The 12,934-nt window shown below is 37.9% G+C and overlaps 1 protein-coding gene across 4 annotated transcripts in view; it reads left to right on the top strand.

The window, feature by feature from the left end:
- The window catches only part of PPFIA2 (PTPRF interacting protein alpha 2), a gene marked incomplete at both ends in the record, with an annotated part of 322,124 nt that overhangs the window by 275,739 nt on the left and 33,451 nt on the right, over positions 1 to 12,934 (top strand). For all 4 annotated transcript variants that reach the window (XM_084276255.1, XM_084276256.1, XM_084276257.1 and 1 more), the window contains 7 exons: positions 13 to 104; positions 3,616 to 3,751; positions 4,152 to 4,372; positions 6,697 to 6,934; positions 9,417 to 9,446; positions 10,336 to 10,466; positions 10,708 to 10,862. In XM_084276255.1, coding sequence (XP_084132381.1) covers positions 13 to 104; positions 3,616 to 3,751; positions 4,152 to 4,372; positions 6,697 to 6,934; positions 9,417 to 9,446; positions 10,336 to 10,466; positions 10,708 to 10,862 — 1,003 coding nt within the window. The remainder of the gene's footprint in view (positions 1 to 12; positions 105 to 3,615; positions 3,752 to 4,151; positions 4,373 to 6,696; positions 6,935 to 9,416; positions 9,447 to 10,335; positions 10,467 to 10,707; positions 10,863 to 12,934) is intronic.

Consider the following 12,934-nt stretch of genomic DNA (forward strand, 5'->3'; position numbering starts at 1 on the left):
TCTCATTTCCAGGAAAGACTTGCTGAAGAAATTGAGAAACTGAGATCTGAACTGGATCAAATGAAATTGAGGGCTGGTTCCCTAATTGAACCCACGTTGTCAAGGTAATGTTTAATGACAAAAGTTTCCTGATTCTGAGTTGAAATAGAACATAAATATGTGTCAAGCCTTTATGTCAGGGATATGTTCAGACCACACAGAAAAATAAAATGTATTTCTTTAAAAATGCAAAATCAGTGCAATGATCATTATCGATGCTTTTCACTTTTTTCATAGGTAAATGGGGCCTTAAAGCAGTGAATATAAACTGAAATACTACTGAGATTAAGGAAAGTTTTTTTAAATCATGGAATGTTTTCAAAAGTATATCCAAATACCTATTTTTTTTTCCCCAGGAGAGTTAAATAATAAAGTTTAAAACATCATTAATGCTGAAAGTAATCAGCATATTTATGATCATATTTATTTATTCTGTCCCTGTACATCCAAAAATATTTTTCATTGGCAAGAAATGACTCGGATTTTCTTAGGGCATAAGATAAAACCACAGATCTTCATCTAAAGATGAAGGCAATATTCAGAGAGATCTGAAAATATCATAATAGGACATTAAAAATTCTGCCTCTTTGTGGCAGAAAAGCAATATAGGAGCAATAGTGAGACCGGTGTCATAGAAGTAGCTACCAATGGCTGAAATAAACTTTTTGTTCTAGACAAACAATCCTTCTACAGTATCCCACAAAATAAAATTGTTGATATAATGATAATTGGAAGCTCGTTTTCATAACAAGCAACATGTTGACTTTAACAACCTGCCAGCCAAAGCTCATGGGCCAGGACTAAATTCACACTGTGATCATCAAAAGTTATTCTTGTTGGATAATTCCTTTGCTTGAATCAGGTATTTTCTGCCCACTGTTCCTCAGACATCTTTCTCTGTACTTGGACATGGTTTCTTTCTCCCTTGACATTTTATTATCTCTTGGAATAATGTTTTTCTCTACACAGAGAAATGTAAATCACTTTAATTCAGAATGGGATGCCCCTAACTGTTTCCAGTTTTATTCCTTTGGGAGCGTAAGTATTGACTACAAACACACACAAGACTGGTTTTTGAGAGTTCTTGCAGGGACTATTGAGCTGCTGCAACAGCATTCTTTATGAAGGCAGATAAGTGTTTAGGAACAAAACTTACTCCTGTTTTCTGTAACTGGTTATTAACATTGGTGTGAACCCCCTAAGTTGTCTGTAGGTGACTATGAACATTTTCCCCCTAGTTTAAAAAAAAAAAAAGTACATTAAACTCTCATTTTGTGCTCTTACAGGTAGTGAAATGACAAACATTTTTTAGGAGTCACTATAAGCAAATAGATATTTAGTTGTCTAAAATTGTCAAGTGCAGTCCTGCACCTGGGACATAACAACCCCATGCAGTGCTACAGGCTTGGGGAAGAGTGGCTAAAGAGCTGTCAGGTGGAGAAGGACCTGGGGGTGTTGGTTGACTGCCGACTGAATATGAGCCAGCAGTTGTGCCCAGGCAGCCAAGAAGGCCAATGGCATCCTGACGTGTGTCAGAAATAGTGTGACCAGTAGGTCTAGGGAGGTGATTGTGTCCCTGTACTTGGCATTGGTGAGGCTGCACATTGAGTACTGTGTCCAGTTCTGGGCCCCTCACTACAAGAAAGGTCCTTAAGCTTCTCCAGAGAAGGGCAACCAGGCTGGTGAAGGGGCTGGAGGGCAAATCTTATGAGGAGCAGCTGAGGGAGCTGGGGTTGTTTAGTCTTGAGGAGGCTGAGGGGAGACCTTATCACTACCTACAGCTACCTGAAGGGAGGTTGTAGAGAGGTGGGTGATGGTCTTTTCAGCCAAGTGACAGGTGATACGACAAGGGGAAATGGTACAAAGCTGTGCCAGAGCAGGTTGAGATTAGATGTTAGGAAAAAAACTTTTCACTGAAACAGTTGTCAGTCACCTGGAACAGGCTGCCCAGGGAGGGGGTTGAGTCACCATCCCTGGAGGTGTTTAAAAGATGGGTAGATGAGGTACTTAGAGATATGGTTTAGCATAGGACAGGAATGGTTGGACTCAGTGATCTTTAAGGTCTTTTCCAACCTAGTGATTCTGTGATTCTGTCTTGCTGGTATGGCATTTTTTACATTTCATTTTTCAACTGTAATCATCCTATTTGTATATTTTTATGTGGAGATTGCTTATGTGTTGAGAAATAAAAAGTGCTTAGGTCTCCACTGCTGAATCTGATACAGCCTTAGGGCAGGCTGCCTCTCTTACACCATGCAGGAAACTTGCTGCTGCTGGTTGTCCAAGGACAGAAAGGCCAGGGACCACTGTATGCAGCTGACAAAAACTATGCTGAAGTCATAACATCCCAAGACTTACTAAGACTACAGGAAAAATTGTAGGTTAAAACCCTCAAAAGTATCATCAAATAAAAATGTATAATTTATATTTTCATAAGGCAGAGAGAGCACAATTTTACAGTGCTGTCCAAGAAGTGGGATTGTTCACTCAATGTGCAGAACACCAATACACACAGAGCAAAGATATTTGATTTATTCCACATCTGCACAGAGATGGGTGCTAGGTGGTAACTATACAAAGCCAGCACCCCAGCACACAGCGTCTACAACATATTTATCTTGCTACAGGATTAGAAAAACCTCAAACAAATCATGCTAATTACTAATAGTAACCATCATGTCATTTACTACTGGTGAAGCATATTTAAACTTGCATTATGCTCCTTTTAGGTGGGTGGTCACTTGCAAGTCCTTTAACTGGGTGCTAGGTCAGTCAGTTGATCAGTCATGAACTCCTCCTAGTACCCTTACCTTTTCCCTCCTTACTGCAGATTTTTGTTGCCTTCAGGCCTCTTTGGCCATCCCCCAGCTCTCACTCCTCCTGGGGCAGGATGTTTCCTCTGCATCAGTCTCTCAGCTCTTCTTCAAAGATAGTTTTTAGCAAAGCATGCTTTTTATGGTCCTTCTGTTCTTCAAAGATACACTCTTTAGAGAAGCAATGTAGTACATTTAACCCTAAATTATACAGTGTCAGAGAACCCAAACACATTTCTGTCCCAGTAGGTTGGAAAATTTTACTTTATAGATATCAACAGTAGGAAATTGTTAGAGATGCCCCCACTCATGTACATTTTAAGATGCTTACACTGACCCCAGGTGTATTTATGAAGGAATATAATGGAAGGAAAATATGCAGGACAATACATTCAGCATCCAGTTCTGTAAACTATCTCATTCTGAAATCTGCTTGTTTTTTCATATTAAAATTTTGGACAATGAGTTGTACTGTGCAAGTCCTTCATGTTGAAAAATCAAAGGTTCTATACATTTGCTTCCTTCTTTAATTGTCTTGTAACATGATTTCAAGTTTTCTTGGTTCTGGTTTCGCCCCCCCCGGGGGGACATTAACTCTGTCCTGGCCAGAACCAGGACACACTTTCAAATTATATTTTGTACTTTGTTTTTGTCATTCTGATACATAGTAATTTGTTTAAAGAAATATGTCCTAGACTGAGTGTCACTGGATTGTTGCTGTTAGTATTAGTCTCTTAGTCTAGTTCTGTGTCTCTTTTTACAGGCCTCACTTGGACACATCAGCAGAGCTGAGGTATTCTGTGAGCTCACTGGTTGACAGCCAGTCTGACTATCGGTCAACTAAAGTGATAAGGCGACCTAGAAGAGGCCGGATGGGTGTACGCAGAGATGAACCAAAGGTTAATCCCCAGTTTCTTCTCATGTATTACCTGATAAAAGAATGTATTTCAGGCTGGTAAGCTTACAGTTTGTGTATTTCCAGGAAAAACAACAAAGCCCAAAAACATACAAAAAACCCCACCCAAATACCAGAGTTTGTTGGGGTTTTTTTCTATACATCCTCAGGTGAGAGTAGTGTTGTACTGAAATTCATTCATCAAAGTTCAGGCATACTCGACTGTCTGTCTTTTCTGGGTGCATTTTTGTGTAGTTACTTTTACACGTTAGAAACACACATGTGTCCAGGCAGGTTTTGAATATCTCTCGAGGAGACTCCACAGCATTTTTGGGCAGCCTGTTCCAACGGCTTTGCAGTTGTTTTCCATGCAGTAAGCCATATACATCCCAATTCCTGCTCAGGTAAAATCACTTGGGGATCACGAGTGGAATAGGACTCAGCAGATTGGCGTTTTGAGCAGCCATCCATTTGAAAGTGATACTGAGATGTCCGACATCGATGACGATGATAGAGAAACACTTTTCAGCTCCATGGACCTCCTGTCACCAAGCGGCCATTCCGATGCCCAGACTCTGGCCATGATGCTTCAGGAGCAGCTAGATGCAATCAATAAAGAAATCAGGTATGTAGCCTGAACCAACTGTGATGCATTTATGATTAGAGCTTCAGACTTCCTTTAATGCACGAGCTTGGGGAATGTTCATAAGAATTAGGAAACCACTTTTACTCTTAAACGATTAATAATGTGTTCACTTTTCAAATGAGAGTATTGATTGTGTGATGATAACAATGGCATCTTCATTTCCTAACCATAGAAGTTTCGTTCAAGACATGCTCCAAGTGAAGAACTGCTGGTCAATTGAAGAGAAATACGTTAGAGAAGGCTAACTCAGGGCAAATTTGACAGACTGCTATTCATAGTCCTCTTTTCAAGGTCTTTTTCACTGTTCCACATGACTCCTCTTACTCACTAATGACCTCCTATCAGACATGTTTTATTTCAGTGCTCTTCATGCTTTCTTCTGATAATTATTCCTGTTACATTTCATATAAGCCACATTTTCTAAGACATGGTTTTGATTATCTGTGGAGGCATAGAATGTGAGTTTTTTATGTTCCAAGTTGGGTTATAGTGCTTGGAAATTGGAGGTGAATTGAATGTATCTTAACAATTTCTGTGCAAATTTAATGGAGTGATAGAGAATCCAGTGGCTTTTTATTATAGATGTACAGCTCTGCACTTTCACTACTCCCAGAATTTCTTTATTCAGATAAGATTACTCCCCTGTTTTCCAAAATCTCTTATCACAGCTGCCGAGATAGCGAGTCAAAGACAAATTTCATTGTTGAGAGGGTAGAACTGCTTAAAGCAGTGTGTGTACAACAGAGAACCCTTTCCATACTTTCTGTTCTTACAAACACGTCAGTTCTGTGACCAATTCAGGAAGCTGTAGATACAACAAATGTATTTATTTTAAAAATGCTAGCATTTTGACAATTAAACAGGTAATATGTAATTATGTAATAGAGTAGAAGGTTTTCACAAGAAGTTGTATCTGCAGGTGATATAGAAAGATATTATTAGTGCCCTCCTGAACCAGATCACTGGCTTACTTAACACAGGATCTTGACTTAGATGCTAGTTACAGTTTTATCTCAAAAGGAAGCAAGGCTGCACACTGTATGTTGTCCACTGAGAGAAGTTTATTTTCCCTACTGCTAAGCTTATACTGCAGTATAGACCTTCATTATCACCACTGTCATTCTCAAAGATCTATTTTTTCAGGAAAAATGGTTCTAGGATAGTCTTATAAACTTCATATTTTCTTGGGATTCTGTTTATTTTTAACTTGTTTTTGACAAACACTATAAGGGTTTATTAAATGATTGAAGATTCTTAGATTTTGTGTGTGTGTGTGATACAGGATGATCCAGTGTTTAGATTACTAAAATAAAGCTATATACAATTGCCTTTCAAAATATGATTTTTGTTTTAAGTTCCTGCCATGCCTCATTAAAAAAAAACGTTTTAGACACTTTACAAAAATTTTGAAATAGGTTCCAGGGAAGAAGACTTACCCCACACAGGAATTTGTAGATTTCTATTCTCAATGGGCTATGATCTCATTTATAGTTTCACCAACAAAAGCCTGGTTCACAGTTTCAGCCTCTCCAGACTTCTTATTCTGTCGTTTAACCTTGATCATTCATACTTTTTCATTCTCTTCACAAATAAAAGTCTCCTTTTAACACAAGTTTATGGGCAAATTTTTTATTTTAAACACATTTTACCATTCCAGGTGCAATCACAATTAAAGCTAAAACTGAAGAACGCGGTGGAAGCATCCCATTGAGGTTCTATATGCTTAAGAAATACATGTGTTGCCCATAAAGGAGCTATTTTAATGAAATTCACTTACAAACATAATGCTTTAGAAACAACTGTCATTTTTTCATCAGTTTGTAGGGATGAAATGGGTAAATTGCTTTGCATGTTCTTTTGTTTTATTAATATGGATTATCTTAGCAATTCCCTTCTTAAAGGCCCATTTTCATTTGACTTTAAATTTGTGTTTGTGCTTTAGCAACAGAAAATCAGATGAAGCCAACTTAAGGTTGGAATTAGTTTTCTGTGGTAAATCGGATTCTCAACTCCCCCTCCTCTACACTGTCTCCTTTAAAAAAAAAAAAAATCTTCCTGAAATGTCATATATCAAGTCTTGGGTTTAGTCAGATTCGTCAAACAGTTTTTGAGGTTGGAGGAATTAAGAAAAAGAATTTTATTCTCCCAGTGATTGAAAAAATACACTTTTCAATACTGTTTTGGAATTCATCTATGATATTAATCTTTGGGTTTTTTACTTTCAAATCTCATTTGAAAGGCAACAATTTTTTGCTGTTGGAGTATGCAGAGACAAATATAACCACGTTCTTTCATTTAATAAGGTTAATCCAAGAAGAGAAAGAATCGACAGAACTGCGTGCGGAAGAGATAGAGAACAGAGTGGCCAGCGTGAGTCTGGAAGGCTTAAATCTGGCCAGAGTCCACCAAGGTACATCCATTACTGGCTCAGTGACTGCATCATCACTTGCAAGCTCATCTCCTCCCAGCGGACACTCAACTCCAAAACTCACCCCTCGCAGTCCAGCCAGGGAGATGGACAGAATGGGAGTTATGACGCTGGTAAGAAACTTTGTGATGCCAATTTTAGATGTGATATTTCTAGCGTTAAATACTTCATCTGTTCACTGTATGAATGGCTTATGTCTCTAATGCTTTATTCGCCTCTTCAGAATGCATACAGATAGCAAATTCCCTACAATATGGACATTTGGGTAGTTTTAGGTTCTGTTACTGTCTTTTTTGAGCATTGCATGATTCACCAGGGACATAATGATCTGAGGATCAAGGGCCTTCAGCATACAGGCAGTGGAATTAATAATAGAACTGATCACTAGAATTACTGCAATGAACTCATACGTAAAAAATGTTTACTGATGAAAACCTCTGAAGTAATACAGTTATTACACAGTAGTCTGTGAGAGTATTGCTGAGTTTAAACCTCCAAGAAATGTCTAGAAAACATTAAATCCTACTTCTTTGTATATGTGATCATTTGTATATAGTTCTATATTTGGCATACTTCTTTGTACTTGCAGCTTTTTGTATGTATTCTTCATGGAAGAAGATCAAGCACTTGAAACAAATGTTTTGTGTTCCAGTAATTCATATAGCTGATATATTTCAACATTGCAAGCAGCACACATAAATAGATACCAAACTATCAAATTATCACGCAAAACATTTCTAACATTACTGTAACTTTGAAGACATATTCTGCAATGTCGGGTTTGATTTGGAAAGGGGTGTGCAAAAAGTTCATTTTGGTCCTAAACAATAAGAAACAGTGCAACAGTTAAGTACGTGAAGGTAGTATGTGGTGACATGTTCAAGATGAACAACTCCAGTATTAGGAGGGCAGAGGCAGGGAGCAGTGTTCCCTGTGGGCTACAAACCAGTTTGGAGCCAGGTGAATTCATCCCTTGAAGCATTAGAAGAGAATCAAAGCAGCCTACTCTGCTGATCTCCACAGACAGTGTAGAGATTAGTATATCTGTGGTCCCATTTTTTTTATTTGCTATTTCTCTGAAAATTTTAATTTTATCAATGTCAACCATCACCCAGTTGACAGCTCTCTTTCCTGGGAACTGACAAGTACTTGTATCTACCTCTACCCCTCCCAGTTTAGCATGGTGTTTGCTACTTCTTGGGAATTAAAGATAGCAGAGGGGAGATGAGGCTGGCAGCTGTGGCAGACTGTGGCACTGATTCTTGGCTGCCCCCAGTTCCCACTGCTGAACAGCAGAAAAGAAAGTGGTGGTACAGGTGGTGAAGGTGGGTGTGCAGGCCGCCACCGTGCCACCTACATCCTCAAAGCACCACTTTCCCCAGTATGCAACTTGTCTTCATTTCACCAGTGGTTTTAACTAAGCAGTCTGGCTACAGATAAATGCTAATGGTTAAACAGACCTTCCAGCAGACACCTGGACTGCTTGGTTGCCTTGATTTGAACACAGTAGCTTTGGGTCAGTAGGTTGATCGGATTCAAATACAAAATGACAGCATGGCATCTACACGTCAGGTTACCATGGCCTCACTGGCACCAGGCTCTATCTGTGCTGAAGCTCTGACAGGTATGTTTGTATGAGCTGCAGTTGAACTCTTGACATACCTTAAGCTGTAGAAGCAGCACCCTGGGTGCTCAGCAGCACAGCCCACAACTTTCCTCACTCTCATCAACCATTTCAGGACACTTCTGCTCTGCGCTGTTTCTGCAGGAGTTCAGTGTCGAATATCTCTTTCCCCTTACTGATTAACAAGCTATCAGACATCCTCTCAGGGGAAACTTTGAGTTGGGAAGAGCTCTGTAGAAGTCTGGTCTCTAGGGCCCAAATTGCCTCATCATCCTGTAGAGGTTGGCTGGAGGAGCAGCACTGCCTTCATTTCCACAACCAAGGTCCATGTAGTAAATAATTCTGCAGAGTTTCTTCAGCTTTCCTTGAATGAATGAGACATCTACCAGAAGTAAAGATGAAAAGGGGGGTTGAACAAGACACATTCTAGAAGTCTTCTACTGCCAAATAATCCTGCAGTACATAAGATGGGTGAATTTCTATCCATTGACTGAAAATGCCAGCCACATTAATACAGGATAACTGCACAGAAAGACCCCTTTTTCAGACAGGGTATTTGTTGATAATATTTGTGTTTGTACTTGATGGGACACCCATGTGTTTGTAATATTAGATAAAAAAAATAAATCTGTTTTGAGGGTGTGGAAGTATTTATATGAAAACTCAAAAAATGAAAAGCAGTATTATAAGCTTGCAATGTCCTATTCTTTCTTAAGCTTATGAAAATGAAGGAGCTTGTAACTTTTAAAAAAATAGCTGTTTTCCCAGAATGGCATATTTGTCAGGGTTTATCTTACCTTATGACACCAACTGTGTAACTACTATATTATATGGATAATATGAAATTAATGAAATCTCTGGTTCCTACTTCTGAATGTGAGAAGAATGAGTGTGTGGAATTTCTTTTATGCTCAAGTAAGATTTATTAATCATACCTTCTTTGTTGTTGTTGCTTTTGTTCCCAATCTAAGCCAAGCGACCTAAGGAAACATCGGAGAAAGGTATGACACTGGGGTTTCTTTAAGCCTGGGAGAGCTCTTTTATCATATTATGCTGCTATTTAGATAATATTTAGTTCTTACTAGCCACTGCATCCTCTCTGCTCCTTTTTGATCAATTCCTGAACATTACAGTTTTAAACCTACCTGGAAAGGCTTGCAGTGGTCACAGATAAGCTATAGAATCAAGGCCCACCAGTGATAACTTGGAGTATTAGCTACTACAGAACAAAGTTAAAGACAAAGTGTGGACATAAAACAATTTCCTTCAAATGTACTTTAGCCATTCTTCTTGCTGGAGGAACCAGATTACTTGAAATCTTCTGGAGCAATATTTAGTGTCAATTCTGTAAACAACTTTATCTGGGAGATATATTCATATCTTTATATGACAGGAGACTTTATTTAAGATAAATCATTATATGCTGTGACAAAACTCCTTTTTTCATGCATATTTTCAAGCATTCTGAACATTCTGTTAACTAGCTATGGGACCGTGGTCCTGTTTCTGTCTGTTTATATCCTGTTCTCCCTTACATCACTGAGAAAGTTTGTTTACTTAAATAATCCTGTTTAATGCAAGAGATCTGCTCATGTCTAAGGGTGTTTCATATTTAGACCTTTACTGGGTCAACCTGTTGATCTAGTCAAAAAAAGAATTAATTTCTTTTCCAGGTGTAATATGTTTTCTTTCCAATACCTACTTTAAGCTGCCATATTTTAGGCAATTGCTCTTTCCCAATAGTCTCTTTCAAAAATAAGAATCATTACAATTCGCTCCAAAAATTTCACTTGAATCCATACATGCTTCAGTTCACTTGACAAATCCATGCAGCATATGTTGAAAGTTTCTGGAAAAGGTAGTCTGCTTTCATGGAGTCTCTCCCCCCAGATTGCAGTAGTTGAAGAAGATGGGCGTGAAGATAAAGCCACAATCAAATGTGAAACTTCTCCTCCTCCAACACCCAGAGCTATCAGAATGACTCATACCCTTCCTTCTTCATACCACAATGATGCCAGAAGGTAAGACATTTGTAACATTGGTACTTCACTGTTTTACCTTGTATTATTCTTTTTTTAATGTGCTGGTTTTCTTCACATTTCTAAGCCATTGAAGAAAGAAGATGGGATTGTTTCACTTATGGGGGATTATTACTGAAGTATAACCAATTAATTTGTTTGCAGAGCTGCTCAGAGGAAAATAAAGAATTATCTGCAAATTTTGACGTGTTATCTCTTCAATTTCCTTTTTATCATTTTGTAGTAGTTTGCCTGCTTCACTGGAGCCAGAAAGTATTGGTCTTGGCAGTGTCAATAGCAGCCAGGACTCGCTGCACAAAGCTCCCAAGAAGAAAGGAATCAAGTCTTCAATAGGACGTTTGTTTGGTAAAAAAGAGAAGGCTCGACTTGGACAGCTCAGTAAGGAATTAGTGGTAACAAGCCAAGATCACCATTTCACAGTCATTTTTCCAATTTTAATTTTGCTTCTTTTCAGTTTCCTGATTTGCTTATTTTTGTCATGAGTCTGGCAGAACCTTCCTGTTAAACTTAATTGCTATAAGCAGTTATATTTGTCAAGATGACTATAATGCAAATGAAAGGAGACTTCTCGCCCAAATTACTAGTCATCCTCTTGACTGAAGTTACTGCTTCAATATTCCCTAGAAATAGGGTAAAAGTGCTACCAGTGTATTCTCAAATAATCAAAATAAATAAGAAGTGAGAAAGTAGTAAGTAATAAACTGCTATAAGGGGTGTAACTATGTGATATGGAAGGTCCTTGCTGCTTTTCAGATTTCATTGTGTCAGTAGATGTCTACATGTACCTATCACTGAATGTCCTCACCATAGTCTTTTGATTAGCTATGCTGCTCACAGCAATGCTTTGTTTTCTTCCTACTTCTTCTGCCCTTTTCCCTTTCCAAGACCTTAGTCTGACTCTTTCCTGGTAGAAGTCTTCCCTGTGATATTCTGTAGGACATGTCTACACCACATGCAATAAACGGCCAGTCATAGCATAGGTGGAAGGTGAAGTGACAGTCTTCAGCAAAGGTTCATAGTTGGCATGCCCAGATGGGCAAATACAGTCTTTGTCTATGTTGCTAGGCTTTCTGCTTAAGCTAGGTTAAGATTAGCATATATACACATGCTAACAGAAGCATTGAGTTGGTATAGATATATCAGTAAAATAGAAATACTAGCTCTCTCCTAGTCACAAAGATGTCACATAGTACGGATTTGTGGGTCCCTACATTTTAACTGTTCTGGTGACAATGTAACACCTGTAAAAGAATTTGAATGGTTTGCAGTTAAGTGTAAATGCTCAAGCAATATGTAAGCCTGAAATTAAAAAAACTAAATTCATATTAAAATATGTCCTTATCACAACTATCAAACTCATCACTAAAATCACACAGAATAAGATACAGTAATATTAAGGTCAAAGTATCAGAGTAAAATCAAATAACTGAGCATTCTCCATTTATACTCCAAACTTTACTCTCTCTGCCGGTGAGAACCTTGTGTTCTTAGAAAAAAACACCTTATTCCTAATCGTAGATTAAATTCCCCCTTTTTTTTTACTGTGGGAAGAAGAAAACTGATTTATTCAATCTTTTTCATAGCTTAATGTATTTCAGAATCTATTAAATGACTCTCAAATATACCTGCATGTCACCATCTGCACTGATGGAGAATTTTATAACTTCAGACTGCATTATTAATTCACATTTACATTCCATAAAACCAATTTTATTGATACCGGTGGATTATGCATAATAATCTACGATTTCATAGTAACTCAGGAACATAGAGGACAAAGATGTAATAAAAGTGTTTGTCTTCCCTGCAGTTCCTTGAGGTGTGGAACAAAAATAAAATAACAGCTTCAAAGATTGTCTCAGGAGCGATGTAATCTGGCAATAGAAAAAAAAAATAATAATACCCAACATGACTAATAAGACATATGTGTAATTGGATAAAGCCTATTTGTAATTCCCAGCACTAGCTCATGAAATGGCAAAAAGGTATTAAGGAAAATTTGCAATTACATGAAATTTTTGTGGCTTCCATCCTTTAGCTGAACAGCAAAGATTTCAGTGTAATGCACATTTTGATTAAACAAATTAGCATGTATAAAATTATCAGTTAACTGACCAAAAAGTAGGAGGTGAATATTTGTAGAAATTAAGATGATGTGGAGTGGCTGAGTTCTAGAGTAGTTTTCCTCTTCTTTAGGATACCAGAAGAAAAAAAATAAATCTTGAATGGCAGTTTCCATTCAATGGCAGTACAAAACCAATTTTTTTAAAATAGCAATTGTAGTAGTAATTGAATCAATTCCATGACAGGTATTCTGCCAGTGCAGCTATAGCATCAATAGTTTCTATTTATAGTAAGATACTCTATCAGTGAAATCTAGATAGTATGTCCTATCATCTCTGTGTTGCAGTATATTTGTATGGTGTACATAAACTGCATTTATAATGCAA

This window comes from Gallinula chloropus (assembly GCF_964237585.1).
Source record: "Gallinula chloropus genome assembly, chromosome: 1".
NCBI classification, from domain to species: domain Eukaryota; kingdom Metazoa; phylum Chordata; class Aves; order Gruiformes; family Rallidae; genus Gallinula; species Gallinula chloropus.